Here is a 15611-nt window from a genome sequence, read left to right as displayed (position 1 = left end):
TGTGTGCAGAGCGCTGTACTAAGCTCCTGGGAAGTCCAAGTTGGCAACATATAGAGACAGTCCCTACCCAACAGTGGGCTCACAGTCTGAAAGGGGGAGACAGAGAACAAAACCAAACATACTAACAAAATAAAATAAATCATCATCATCAATCGTATTTATTGAGCGCTTACTGTGTGCAGAGCACTGCACTAAGCGCTTGGGAAGTCCAAGTTGGCAACATATAGAGACAGTCCCTACCCAACAGTGGGCTCACAGTCTAAAAGGGGGAGACAGAGAACAAAACCAAACATACTAACAAAATTAAACATATTCCGGATCAGGCCACGGCCCCTCCGGTTGATTCCCATTTGCCGCTTCTACGGGAAGCTCCCAGGCGCACAAGACATGAACTCCACAACTCCCAGCCGGAATCCACTTCTCTGGGAGTGGGAGATGGCTCAGTGGAAAGAGCACGGGGTTGGGAGTCGGAGACCGCGGGTTCTAATCCCGCCTCCAACACTTCCCCCTTCTCTGTGCCTCAGTCACCCCATCAGTGAAATGGGGATTTAAGACCGCGAGCCCCATGTGGGACAATACGATTGCCGTGTGTCCACCCCGGTGCACAGAACAGCACTGCTTCCAGCGCAGCTTCACACAGTAAGCACTCAAAAAATACCACAACTTGGCCTTCCCGCGCGCTTCGTCCAGTGCTCTGCACACGGTAAGCGCTCAGTAAGTACGATCGAGTGAATGAATGAGTGAAGTGGCGGAGGCAGGATTAGAACCCGTGACCCCCAACTTCCAAGCCCGGGCTCTTTCCACTGAGCCACGCTGCCTCTCTCGGGGCCGAGCCATCCCCACCCCCGTGGCCCCTCTGGTCGCCTCGTCACCCGAGGACGCGGTGGCAGGTGAAGCGTTCAAGTCATCCGGGTGTTTTCTTTCCCCCACGTCCTGCAGAAACTGTTTGGATTCCTCCTGGAATACGTCGGGGAGCTGGCAACCGGGGACCCGCCGGATCTCCAGACGGTCGACAAGTTGGTCCTGTAAGTGAAGCCCGCGGGCCACGATAAGGAAGCAGCGTGGCTCGGTGGGAAAGAGCCCGGGCTTTGGAGTCAGAGGTCATGGGTTCAAATCCCGTCTCCGCCAACTGTCAGCTGGGTGACTTCGGGCAAGTCACTTCACTCCTCTGAGCCTCAGTTCCCTCATCTGGAAAATGGAGATAGAGACTGTGAGCCCCCCGTGGGACAACCTGATCACCTTGTAACCTCCCCAGGGCTTAGAACGGCGCTTTGCACATAGTAAGCGCTTAATACATGCCATCAGTATTATTGTTAAGTGGAGCGGCCTATCGTGGAAGTCAATCAAGCAATCAATCATGTTTATTGAGCGCTTACTGTGTGCAGAGCACTGTACTAAGCGCTTGGGAAGTACAAGTTGGCAACATATAGAGACAGTCCCTACCCAACATTGGGCTCACAGTCTAAAAGGGGGAGACAGAGAACAAAACCAAACCTACTAACAAAATAAAATAAATAGAATAGATATGTACAAGTAAAATAAATAGAGTAATAAATATGTACAAACATATATACATATATATGCATATATACATATGCATATGTATATGCATATATGCATATACTTGTATGTGTGTGTATATATGTGTGTATACACACACACACACACACACACACACATATACACACTGTACTAAGCGCTTGGGAAGTACAAGTTGGCAACATATAGAGACAGTCCCTACCCAACATTGGGCTCACAGTCTAAAAGGGGGAGACAGAGAACAAAACCAAACCTACTAACAAAATAAAATAAATGGAATAGATATGTACAAGTAAAATAAATAGAGTAATAAATATGTACAAACATATATACATATATATATGCATATATACATATACATATGTATATACATATATGCATATACTTGTATGTGTGTGTATATATATGTGTGTGTGTGTGTGTATACACACACACACACACACACACATGTATATATATACACTGTACTAAGCGCTTGGGAAGTACAAATTGGCCACATATAGAGACAGTCCCTACCCAACATTGGGCTCACAGTCTAAAAGGGGAAGACAGAGAACAAAACCAAACCTACTAACAAAATAAAATAAATAGAATAGATATGTGCAAGTAAAATAAATAGAGTAATAAATATGTACAAATATATATGCATATATACATATACATATGTATATACATATACATATACATATGTATATACATATATGTGTATGTGTGTGTGTGTGTGTATACACACACACACACACACACACACACACACACACACACATAAAGGAACGGACAAGCAGAAGCGGCCCTTCCTGAATTCCTCTTGGGTTTTTTCTTTTCTTTTCCACCCTCGCTTTCCGGGTGAAAGGGTGAGGGCAATGCAGTGGAGTGGTCCAGTCCATCATTCCGGTTTTTCTTGAGCCCTTCCTGTGGGCCGAGCGCTGTACTCGCCACTTGGAGTAATAATAATTGTGATACTTGCAGGTGCTTACTATGTCCCATTCATTCAATCGTATCCCAGCTCCGCCAACTGTCAGCTGTGTGACTTTGGGCGAGTCACTTCACTTCAAGTCACTTCACACACGAGAAGCAGCGTGGCTCAGTGGAAAGAGCCCGGGCTTTGGAGTCAGAGGTCGTGGGTTTGAATCCCGGCTCCACCACGAGTCTGCTGTGTGACCTTGGGCAAGTCACTTAACTTCTCTGTGCCTCAGTTCCCTCATCTGTAAAAATGGGGATTAAGACTGTGAGCCCCATGTGGGACAACTTGATCACATTGTATCCCCCCCAGTGCTTAGAACAGTGCTTTGCACATAGTAAGCGCTTAACAAATGCCATCATTATTATTATTATTATTATTATTCTCTGGGCCTCAGTTACCTCATCTGTAAAATGGGGATTAAGACTGTGAGCCCTCCGTGGGACAACCTGACCACCTTGTAGCCTCCCCAGCGCTTAGAACAGTGCTTTGCACATAGTAAGCACTTAATGCCATTATTATTATTATACTGTGTACACAGTAAGCGCTCAATAAATGTGATTGATTGATTGCAGAGCACTGTACTCAGCGCTTCCAAGCAGAGAAGCAGCGTGGCTCAGTGGAAAGAGCCCGGGCTTGGGAGTCAGAGGCCATGGGTTCTAATCCCAGCTCGACCACATGTCTGCTGTATGACCTTGGTCAAGTCACTTCACTTCCTGAGCCTGTTTCTAGACTGTGAGCCCATTGTTGGGTAGGGACTGTCTCTGTATGTTGCCAACTTGGACTTCCCAAGCGCTTAGTACAGTGCTCTGCACACAGTAAGCGCTCAATAAATACGATTGAATGAACGAATGAATGTTGCCTCACCTGCCTCACCTTCCCTTCCCCACAGCACCTGTATATATGTATATATGTTTGTACATATTTGTCACTCAATTTATTTATTTATTTATTTTACTTGTACATTTCTATTCTATTTATTTTATTTTGTTAGTATGTTTGGTTTTGTTCTCTGTCTCCCCCCCCTTCTAGACTGTGAGCCCACTGTTGGGTAGGGACTGTCTCTATATGTTGCCAACCTGTACTTCCCAAGCGCTTAGTACAGTGCTCTGCACACAGTAAGCGCTCAATAAATACGATTGATGATGATGATGATAAATTAAGACCGTGAGCCCCACGTGGGATAACCTTATATAACCCCAGCGCTTAGAACAGTGCTTTTGCGCATAGTTAGCACTTAACAAACATCATTATTATTATTATTATTGTTATTATTATTATTATTACTAAGCCCTGGGGTAGATACTAGCTAGTCCCTGTCCCACATGGGACTCCCAGTCTTAATCCCCATTTTACAGATAAGGGAACTGGGGCCCAGAGAAGTGAAATGACTTGTCCAAGGTCACCCAGCAGGCAAGCGTCAGATTCGGGCCTATCACCCAGATACTTCTGATTCCCAGGCCCTTGTTCCGTTCTCTAAACCACGCGGCTTTTCTTCTTTTTCTTCTCTTCCCCGCCCTCCCCGCAAATTATTTTGAACTGTCAACTTCTCAAGGGCAGGGATGATGCCCGTTAACTGTACAGTGCTCTCCCAAACGCTCAGCACAGTGCTCTGCACACAGTAGGTCCTCAATAAATAACCGTTGATGGACTGAAAATAGATTTTCCGGTTCCAGAGTACATCGATGCGCATTTGCTATCCTGCCCGCTTGTACTTCCAAAGCGCTTAGTACAGTGCTCTGCACACAGTAAGCGCTCAATAAATACGATTGACTGATTGATATATTTAATAGCGCACTTCTTCAGTGTTTAAGAACTGGTAGCTTGTTTCTGGTGTTGCCAATATGTTGCCAATTTGTACTTCCCAAGCGCTTAGTACAGTGCTCTGCACACAGTAAGCGCTCAATAAATACGATTGGTGATGATGGTGTGTTTTCTCAAGTGTTTACTGCTTTCCATTCAGTGGGCACGGGGATTGCTTGACCATTAATCAGAGGTGAAAGCAGCGTGGCTAAGTGGAAAGAGCCCGGGCTTTGGAGCCAGAGGTCACGGGTTCAAATCCCGGCTCTGCCAATTGTCAGCTGGGCGACTTTGGGCAAGTCATTTAACTTCTCCGTGCCTCAGTTGCCTCATCTGTAAAATGGGGATTGAGACTGCGAGCCCCCCGTGGGACAACCTTGTAACCTCCCCAGCGCGGAGAACAGTGCTTTGCACATAGTAAGAGCTTAATAAATGCCATCATCATCATCATTAATAATAGTTATTAGGGTATTTGTTAAGCACTTACTGTGTGCCAGGCACTGTACTAAACGCTGGGGTGGCTACACGGGAAGCAGCGTGGCTTATTGGAAAGAGCGAGGGCTTGGAAGTCAAAGATCGTGGGTTCTAATCCCGGTTCTGCCACTTGTCTGCTATGTGACGTTGGGCAAGTCACTTTACTTCTCTGGGCCTCAGTCCCCTCATCTGTAAAATGGGGATTGAGACTGTGAGCTCCACGTGCGACTGCCTGATTACCTTGTATTTACCCCAATCAATCAATCAATCAATCAATCGTATTTATTGAGCGCTTACTGTGTGCAGAGCACTGTACTAAGCGCTTGGGAAGTACAAGTTGGCAACATGTAGAGACAGTCCCTACGCAACAGTGGGCTCACAGTCTAGAAGGGGGAGACAGACAACAAAACGAAACATATTAACAAAGTAAAATAAATAGAATAGATATGTACAAGTAAAATAAATAAATAAGTAGAGTAACAAATATGTACAAACATATATACATATATACAGGTGCTGTGGGGAAGGGAAGGAGGTAAGACGGGGGGATGGACGGGGGGCGAGGGGGAGAGGAAGGAGGGGGCTCAGTCTGGGAAGGCCTCCTGGAGGAGGTGAGCTCTCAGTAGCTCAGCACTTAGAACAGTGCTTGGCACACTGTGTAAGTGCTTGGCAAACTTGGCTTACTATAAGAGCTTAACAAATACCATAATTGTAATTATTATTATTATTGTTACACAGTAATCAGGTCCCATGTGGGACTCGTAGTCGCAACACCTATTGTACAGATGAGGTAACCGAGGCACAAAGAAGTGACATGACTTGCCCAAGGTCACATAGCAGAGAAGTGGCGGAGCCGGGATTAGACGCCAGGTCCTTCTGACTCCCGGGCCTGGGCGCTATCCACTAAGCCACACTGCTTTTCTGGCACTTTGGGCAGTGATTGCAGACCATCAGTACTCAATAAATACTGTTGATTGATCGGTTGTACCACGCTAAAGGTATTATAATAATAATATCATCATCATCAATCGTATTTATTGAGCGCTTACTGTGTGCAGAGCACTGTACTAAGCGCTTGGGAAGTCCAAGTTGGCAACATATAGAGACAGTCCCTACCCAACAGCGGGCTCACAGTCTAGAAGGGGGAGACAGAGAACAAAACCAAACATACTAACAAAATAAAATAAATAGAATAGATGTGTACAAGTAAAATAAATAGAGTAACAAATATGTACAAACATATATCCATATATACAGGTGCTGTTGGGAAGGGAAGGAGGTAAGATGGGGAGATGGAGAGGAAGGAAGGGGCTTACTATAATAATAGTAATGATGGCATTTATTAAGCGCTTACTACGTGCAAAGCACGGTTCTAAGCACTGGGGAGGTCACAAGGAGATCAGGTTGTCCCACGGGGGCCTCACAGTCTTAATCCCCATATTACAGATGAGGGAACTGAGGCCCAGAGAAGTGAAGTGACTCGCCCAAAGTCACACAGCTGACAATTGGCAGTAAGTGCTCAATGAATACGATTGAATGAATTTATTTTGATGCCGTCGATGCCTAGCTACTTGTTTTGTTGTCTGTCTTCCCCCCTTCTAGACTGTGAGCCCGTTGTTGGGCAGGGACCGTCTCTATCTGTTGCCGAGTTGTACTTTCCAAGCGCTTAGTACAGTAAGCGCTCAGTCAATGCGAATGAATGAATGAATTTATTCTGATGTTATTGATGCCTGGCTACTTGTTTTGTTTTGTCCGTCTCGCCCTTCTAGACCGTGAGCCCGTTGTTGGGTAGGGACCTATTTGTTGCCGAATTGTACTTCCCAAGCACTTAGTACAGTGCTCTGAGCACAGTAATCGCTCAATAAATACGATTGGGTCAATCAATCAATCGTATTTGTTGAGCGCTTACTGTGCGCAAAGCACTGTACTAAGCGCTTGGGATGTCCAAGTTGGCAACATATAGAGACAGTCCCTACCCAACAGTGGGCTCACAGTCTAAAAGGGGAAGACAGAGAACAAAACCAAACATACTAACAAAATAAAATAAATAGAATAGATATGTACAAGTAAAATAAATAGAGTAATAAATATGTACATACATATATACAGGTGCTGTGGGGAAGGGAAGGAGGTGAGATGAGGGGGATGGAGAGGGGGACGCTAATCTCCTCACCATACCTCGTTCTCGCCTGTCCCGCCATCGACCCCCGGCCCACGTCATCCCCCGGGCCTGGAATGGCCTCCCTCTGCCCATCCGCCAAGCTAGCCCTCTTCCCCCCTTCAAGGCCCTGCTGAGAGCTCACCTCCTCCAGGAGGCCTTCCCAGACTGAGCCCCTTCCTTCCTCTCCCCCTCGTCCCCCTCTCCATCCCCCCCATCTTACCTCCTTCCCTTCCCCACAGCACCTGTATATATATATATATATGCTTGTACATATTTATAACTCTATTTATTTGTTTTACTTGTACATATCTATTCTTTTTATTTTATTTTGTTAGTATATTTGGTTTTGTTCTCTGTCTCCCCCTTTAAGACTGTGAGCCCACTGTTGGGTAGGGACTGTCTCTATATGTTGCCAATTTGTACTTCCGAAGCGCTTAGTACAGTGCTCTGCACATAGTAAGCGCTCAATAAATACGACTGATGATGATGATGACGAGGGGGAGAGGAAGGAAGGGGCTCAGTCTGGGAAGGCCTCCTGGAGGTGATTGGATGAATGAATGAATTGGCAGAGCCGGGATTCGAACCCATGACCCCCGACTCCAAAGCCCGGGCTCTTTCCACTGACCTCAAACTCTCGCATAGAGCTTTTCCCTGAAGTCTCTCATTTCCATTTCAGCAACTAGCCAAGATCCGGGGCCAGCTCTTTGCCGCCGGGCCTCTGCCCGTATCACGGTGCGGCCACGGTCCTTGATTTGTTCCTCCCTTCAAGGCCCTGCTGAGAGCTCACCTCCTCCAGGAGGCCTTCCCAGACTGAGCCCCTTCCTTCCTCTCCCCTTAGTCCCCCTCTCCATCCCCCCCGCCTTACCTCCTTCCCTTCACTGCAGCACCTGTATATATGGATATATGTTTGTCCAGATTTATTACCCTATTTATTTATTTATTTTATTTGTGCAGATCTATTGTATTTATTTTATTTTGTTAGTATGTTTGGTTTTGTTCTCCGTCTCCCCCTTCTAGACTGTGAGCCCGCTGTTGGGTAGGGACCATCTCTAGATGTTGCCAACTTGGACTTCCCAAGCGCTTAGTCCAGTGCTCTGCACCCAGTAAGCGCTCAATAAATACGATCGATGATGATGATTCGTTTTTCCTCTCGGGCTCGATCCGACGGTGACTCGTGTTTCTGGTCGCCGCAGGCAGTTGTACAGCCTGTGCCAGATGTTTCCCGAGTCGGCAAGCAACACGGTGAAATTTGCCCTCCGAGAGGCCGCGCACGAGGCGGAGGAGATGGTGGAAGTCAAGGGGCGTGCGGCGTTTCCGGGGTTGGACGTGGTGAGCCCCCTGCTCCTTCCAAACACGCGCCGACCGCAGTGGGTTGGGAAATCCTCGTCTGTTTTTCCCCGAAAGGCTGATTGTCGGAATACTGTACCCTCGCTGCTGCTTAAGCGCTTAGTACAGTGCTCTGCGCGCAGTAAGCGCTCAGTAAATACGATTGAAATACGATTGATGCTGCTCTGAATAATAATAATAATGATGATGATGAGGGTGGTATTTGTTAAGCGCTTACTAAGCACAGGGGTAGATCCAAGGTCACCAGGGTGTCCCACGGGGGGCTCACAGTCGGCATCCCCATTTTACAGAGGAGGGAACTGAGGCACGGAGAAGTGAAGTGACTCATCCAAGGTCACACAGCAGAGCCCACCTCCTCCAGGAGGCCTTCCCAGACCAAGCCCCTTCCTTCCTTTCCCCCTCGTCCCCTTCTCCATCCCCCCCATCTTACCTCCTTCCCTTCCCCACAGCACCTGTATATATGTATATATGTTTGTACATATTTATTACTCTATTTATTTATCTATTTATTTTACTTGTACATATCTATTCTATTTATTTTATTTTGTTAGCATGTTTGGTTTTGTTCTCTGTCTCCCCGTTTTAGACTGTGAGCCCACTGTTGGGTAGGGACCGTCTCTATATGTTGCCAACTTGTACTTCCCAAGCGCTTAGTACAGTGCTCTGCACACAGTAAGCACTCAATAAATATGATTGATTGATTGATAAGTGGTGGAACGAGGATTAGAACCCACGACCTCTGACTCCGAAGCCCGGGCTCTTCCCACTAAGCCACGTTCCTTCTCTGAATTTAGAGAAGGAACTTTTAGACTGTGAGCCCACTGTTGGGTCGGGACTGTCTCTATATGTTGCCAACTTGTACTTCCCAAGCACTTAGTACAGTGCTCTGCACACAGTAAGCGCTCAATAAATACGATTGATGATGATGATGATGAATTGAACGTGTCCCCAGAGCATGGAGGACAGCGGGAGGGGGCCGCTTTCCCTAGGTTAACAATTAACTTTCCATGTTTTTATTAAATGAAACAAGACCCACGTTTGTATTTCATAACAATAATAATAATGATCGTATTCGTTAAGCGCTTACTATGTGCCAGGAACTGTACCAAGCGCTGGGGTGGATACAAGCAAGTTGAGTATCCACACTGCAAACAGAGCACATTTCATCCATCGATAATAATCATGATGGCATTTATTAAGCGCCTACTATGTGCCAAGCACTGTTCTAAGCACTGGGGAGGTTACAAGGTGATCAGGTTGTCCCACAGGGGGCTCAGCAGTCTTCATCCCCATTTTACAGATGAGGGAACTGAGGCCCAGAGAAGTGACTTGCCCAAAGTCACACAGCTGACAGTTGGTGGAGCCGGGATTTGAACCCATGACCTCTGACTCCAAATCCCGGGCCCTTTTCCAGCGCTTAGAGCAGTGCTTTGCACATAGTAAGCGCTTAACAAATGCCATCATTATTATTATTATTATTTTCCACTGAGCCACGCTGCTTCTTCATCCATCAATGGTATTCATTCATTCATTCATCCATTCGATCATATTTATTGAGCGCTTACTGAGTGCAGAGCACTGTACTAAACGCTTGGGTGGTGCAAGTCAGCAACATATCTATTGAGTGCTGACTGTGTACGGAGCAATCAATCGATCGGATCTACTGGATAGAGCCTGGTCCTGGGAAGACTTGGGTTCTAATCCTGACTCTGCCATTCATTCAATGGTATTTAATTGTATTAATTTAATTTAATTTTGTATTTAATTCATTCAATTGCCACTTGTCTGCTGGGTGACCTTGGGTAAGTCACTTCACTCCTCAGGTCCCTCATCTGGAAAATGGAGATTGAGACTGTGAGCCCCACATGGGAGAAGGAACTGTGTCAAACCCAATATGTTTGTATCCACCCTAGCACTTAGAACAGTGCCTGACATAGTAAGCGCTTAACAAATGCCATCATCGTTATTATTGCTATTGTTATAATTATTATTAATCTCCGTGCCGCCATCTGTAATATTATTATTAATCATCTGTAAAATGGGGTTGAAGACCGCGAGCCCCGTGTGGGACGTCTAGACTGTGAGCCCGCTGTTGGGTAGGGACCGTCTCTATATGTTCTTCCCAAGTGCTTAGTACAGTGCTCTGCACACAGGAAGCGCTTAATAAATACGATTGAATGAATGAATGATTACCTTATATTCATTCAGTTGTATTTATTGAGCATTTACTGAGTAAGCGCTTATACATATGTCAGCACTTAGAGCAGTGCCTGACACCCGGGAAGCGCTTAACAAATACCCTTATCGTTATTTATTGTGTTCTTACTCTGCGCACTGTACTAAGCGCTTGGAAGAGTACAGTACAGCAGAAATAGCGGTCACGTTCCTTGCCCAAAACAAGCTTACAGTCTTCAAGGGGAGACAGACATTAATATGAATAAAGAAGTTACTGAATTTAAAGATATATACAGAGAAGTTCCCCCATCTGTAAAATTCCCCCCTCCGCCTTACCTCCTTCCCCTCCCCACAGCACCTTTATATCTGTATATATGTTTGTACATATTTATTACTCTATTTATTTTACTTGTACATATTTATTCTATTTATTTTCTTTTGTTAATATGTTTGGTTCCGTTGTCTGTCTCCCCCTTCTAGACTGTGAGCCCGCTGTTGGGTAGGGACCGTCTCTATATGTTGCCAACTTGGACTTCCCAAGCGCTTAGTACAGTGCCCCATTTTATTGAGGAGGAAACTGAGGCCCAGGGAGGGAAATGGACTTATCCAAGGCCATCCAAGAGCTGGGATTAGAGACAAGTCGCACTCTTTTTTTTTTTTTTTTAATACCTGTTTATCACTTACTACATGCCAGGCACTGCTAACCATCATCATCATCATCATCAATGGTATTTATTGAGCACTTACTGTGTGCAGAGCACTGGACTAAGCGCTTGGGAAGTCCAAGTCGGCAACATATAGAGACGGTCCCTGCCCAACAGTGGGCTCACAGTCTAAAAGGGGGAGACGGAGAACAAAACCAAACATACTAACAAAATAAAATAAATAGAATAGATGTGTACAAGTAAAATAAATAGATAGAGTAATAAATATGTACAAACATATATCCATATATATATACATATATACATATATCCTTTTAGACTGTGAGCCCACTGTTGGGTAGGGACTGTCTCTATATGTTGCCAATTTGTACTTCCCAAGCGCTTAGTACAGTGCTCTGCACATAGTAAGCGCTCAATAAATACGATTGATGATGATGATCCATATATACAGGTGCTGTGGGGAAGGGAAGGAGGTAAGATGGGGGGGATGGAGAGGGGGAACCACTGAGGAGGATACACGCTAATCAGTTTGGACCCAATCCGTTTCCCCCAAGGGGCTCACAGTCTTAACCCCCATTTCACAGACGAGGGAACTGAGGCACATAGTAAGCGCTTAACAAATACCATTATTATTATTATTATTATTTTACGTTATCTTTTTTATGTCGTTCTTCACCGTTCTTCAGCTCATTTATTTGAAGATAACGGCGATACTGTTTCCGACTTCCGACTTCTGGCACCCGGTCGTCACGCCCGCTCTGATGTACATGAGTCAGCTGCTCACTAAGGTAAAGAAATCGGGGGGCCTTTCCCCTCCTGGCCACCTTCCTTTTCGCTGGCAGATCGATCATTCAATCAACGACATTTATCCGGCAGTTACTGTGTGCAGAGCATATTCATTCAATCATATTTATTGAGCGCTTACTGTGTGCAGAGCACTGTACTAAGCGGTTGGGAAGAGCCCCTCCTTCCCCTCTCCATCCCCCCCACCTTACCTCCTTCCCTTCCCCACACCACCTGTATATATGTTTGTATGTATTTATTACTCGATTTATTTATTTTACTTGTACATATCTATTCTATTTACTTTATTTTGTTAATAAAAATTAACAATTTTGTTAAACGTTAAAAATTAAGGAGCAGCGTGGCTCAGTGGAAAGAGCCCGGGCTTTGGAGTCGGAGGTCATGGGTTCGAATGCCGACTCCACCAGATGTCTGCTGTGTGACTTTGGGCAAGTCACTTAACTTCTCTGAGCCTCAGTTCCCTCATCTGTAAAATGGGGATTAAGACTCTGAGCCTCACGTGGGACAACTTGATCACCTTGTAACCCCCCCAGTGCTTAGAACAGTGTTCTGCACATAGTAAGCACTTAACAAATGCCATCATTATTATTATTATTATTAATATGTTTGGTTTTGTTGTCTGTCTCCCCTTTCTAGACTGTGAGCTCACTGTTGGGTAGGAACCGTCTCTATATGTTGCCAACTTGGACTTCCCAAGCGTTTAGTACAGTGCTCTGCACACAGTAAGCGCTCAATAAATACGATTGATGATGATGATGATGATATGTTGCCAACTTGGACTTCCCAAGCTCTTAGTACAGTGCTCTGCACACAGTAAGCGCTCAATAAATACGATTGATTGATTGATTGATGTATATATGTTTGTACGGATTTATTACTCTATTTTACTTGTACATATTGATTCTATTTATTTTATTTTGTTAATATGTTTGGTTTTGTTGTCTGTCTCCCCCTTCTAGACTGTGAGCCCGCTGTTGGGTAGGGACCGCCTCTAGATGTTGCCAACTTGGACTTCCCAAGCGCTTAGTACAGTGCTCTGCACACAGTAAGCGCTCAATAAATGCGATTGATTGATTGATTACAAGTTGGCAACATATAGAGACGGTCCCTACCCAATGGTGGGCTCACAGTCTAGAAGGGAGAGTAATAATAACAACAATGGTGATATTTGTTAAGCACTTACTATGTACCAGCCGCTGTACTTGGCACAGTGGATGGAGCCCGGCTTGGGAATCACGAGGTCGGGAGTTCTGATCCCGGCTCCGCCACTTGTCTGCCGTGTGACCTTGGGCAAGTCGCTTCACTTCTCTGGGCCTCAGTTACCTCATCTGGAAAATGGGGATTAAGACCATGAGCCCACTCTTTTAGACTGTGAGCCCACTGTTGGGTAGGGACTGTCTCTATATGTTGCCAACTTGTACTTCCCAAGCGCTTAGTACAGTGCTCTGCACACAGTAAGCGCTCAGTAAATACAATTGATTGATTGATTGATTGCAGAACAGAGATGTGTCCGACCCTATTTGCTTGTATCCATCCCAGCACTTAGGACAATGCCTAGCAATATTAAGTGCTTAACTAACACCACAGCTGTTGTAATTATTATTATTGCTATTAAATCGACAACTACCAAATGTGTGCCGCGGGGTTGAAAACCTAAAAACAGCATACGTATAATAATAATAATCATCATCATCATCAATCGTATTTATTGAGCGCTTACTGTGTGCAGAGCACTGTACTAAGCGCTTGGGAAGTACAAGTTGGTAACATATAGAGACAGTCCCTACCCAGCAGTGGGCTCACAGTCTAAAAGATAATGGCATTTATTAAGTGCTTACTATTATCATCATCATTATCATCATCAATCGTATTTATTGAGCGCTTACTATGTGCAGAGCACTGTACTAAGCGCTTGGGAAGTACAAATTGGCAACATATAGAGACAGTCCCTACCCAACAGTGGGCTCACAGTCTAAAAGGGGGAGACAGAGAACAAAACCAAACATACTAACAAAGTAAAATAAATAGAATAGATATGTACAAATAAATTAAATAAATAAATAGAGTAAATAAATATGTACAAGCATATATACATATATACAGGTGCTGTGGGGAAGGGAGGTAGGTAAGATGGGGGGATGGAGAGGGGGACGAGGGGGAGAGGAAGGAAGGGGCTCAGTCTGGGTGCAAAGCACTGTTCTAAGCACTGGGGGGGATACAAGGTGATCAAGTTGTCCCACGTGGGGCTCACAGTCTTAATCCCCATTTTGCAGATGAGGTCACTGAGGCTCAGAGAAGTGAAGTGACCTGCCCAAGATCACACAGCAGACACGTGGCAGAGTCGGGATTCGAACCCATGACCTCTGACTCCAAAGCCCGGGCTCTTTCCACTGAGCCGCGCTGCTTCTCTTTATCTGAGGTGACCCTTTACAAGATGAACCCTTTTATCTCCTCAGTGTCCTGTCCTGTCCCTCCAAGATGTGGTCAAGGGACTTTTTGTGTGCTCTGTGTTTCTGGAGTACGTGTCCCTATCCCAGAGATTTATTCCGGAACTTCTGAATTTCCTTCTTGGAATCCTCCATACGGCCACGCCCGACCAAAGCCCCCGAGGTAAGTTCTTGTGATGTCGTAACTAAAACACAACCGAACGTTGAAAATCTGGAAGCTTTTTATCGGGATTTCCTGGAGTTTTCCAACGCTTTTTATCCTAGTGAGTGTCAGAGTCGGGTTCAGTGTGATGTGGAATTCTAGACTGTGAGCCCGTTGGTGGGTAGGGACCGTCTCTATATGGTGCCGACTTGTACTTCCCAAGCGCTTAGTACAGTGCTCTGCACACAGCAAGTGCTCAATAAGTACGATTGAATGAAAGAAGCCGCTTTTTTTTTTCCAGAGGAAATGTTTGCGTTTCATAACACTCGGATCCATTGTTTAGTTGGGTTATGTTAAATTCATTCGTTAGAGAAGCAGTGTGGCTCAGTGGAAAGAGCCCGGGCTTCGGAGTCAGAAGTCATGGGTTCTAATCCCGGCTCCTGAATCTGAACCCATGACCACTGACTCCAAAGCTCTCTTTTCCATCGAGCCACGCTGCTTCTCAGCCACTATTAAGCACTTACTATGTGCAAAGCACTGTTCTAAGCGCTGGGGAGGTTACAAGGAGATCAGGGTGTCCCACGGGGGGCTCACAGTCTTAATCCCAATTTTACAGATGAGGGAACTGAGGCCCAGAGAAGTGAAGTAACTTGCCCAAAGTCACACAGCTGACAAGTGGCAGAGCCGGAATTTGAACCCATGACCTCTGACTCCAAAGCCCGGGCTCTTTCCACTGAGCCACGCTGCTTCTCTAAGAGTCTGTTATAGTAATGATGGCATTTGCACAGTACTTAGTACAGTGCTCTGCACACAGTAAGCGCTTAATAAATACGATGACTTGTTGAGTGCTTACTATGTGCAAATCACTGTTCTAAGCACTGGAGTAGATACAGGGTAATCAGGGTGTCCCATTAAGAGCTCTCGGACTTCATCCCTATTTTACAGATGAGGGAACTGAGGCCCAGTGAAGTGACTTGCCCAAAGTCACACTGCTGACCAGCGGCAGAAGCGGGATTAGAACCCATGACCTCCGACTCCCAAACCCGAGCTCTTTCCACTAAGCTACACTGCTCCAAGTCTCTTCGTAGTTTTGAGT

At 45.5% G+C, this 15611-nt stretch overlaps 1 protein-coding gene across 2 annotated transcripts in view; it reads left to right on the top strand.

Annotated features, from left to right (window-relative positions):
* The window catches only part of NOP14 (NOP14 nucleolar protein), an 85413-nt gene that overhangs the window by 51506 nt on the left and 18296 nt on the right, over positions 1–15611 (top strand). For both annotated transcript variants that reach the window (XM_038745597.1, XM_038745596.1), the window contains exons 10-13: positions 940–1025; positions 8129–8264; positions 11809–11910; positions 14383–14536. In XM_038745597.1, the coding sequence (XP_038601525.1) occupies positions 940–1025; positions 8129–8264; positions 11809–11910; positions 14383–14536 (478 nt within the window). The remainder of the gene's footprint in view (positions 1–939; positions 1026–8128; positions 8265–11808; positions 11911–14382; positions 14537–15611) is intronic.

This window comes from Tachyglossus aculeatus, chromosome 4 (genome assembly GCF_015852505.1).
Source record: "Tachyglossus aculeatus isolate mTacAcu1 chromosome 4, mTacAcu1.pri, whole genome shotgun sequence".
In the NCBI taxonomy this organism is placed as follows: Eukaryota; Metazoa; Chordata; class Mammalia; order Monotremata; family Tachyglossidae; genus Tachyglossus; species Tachyglossus aculeatus.
This window is presented reverse-complemented; position numbering and strand designations above follow the sequence as displayed.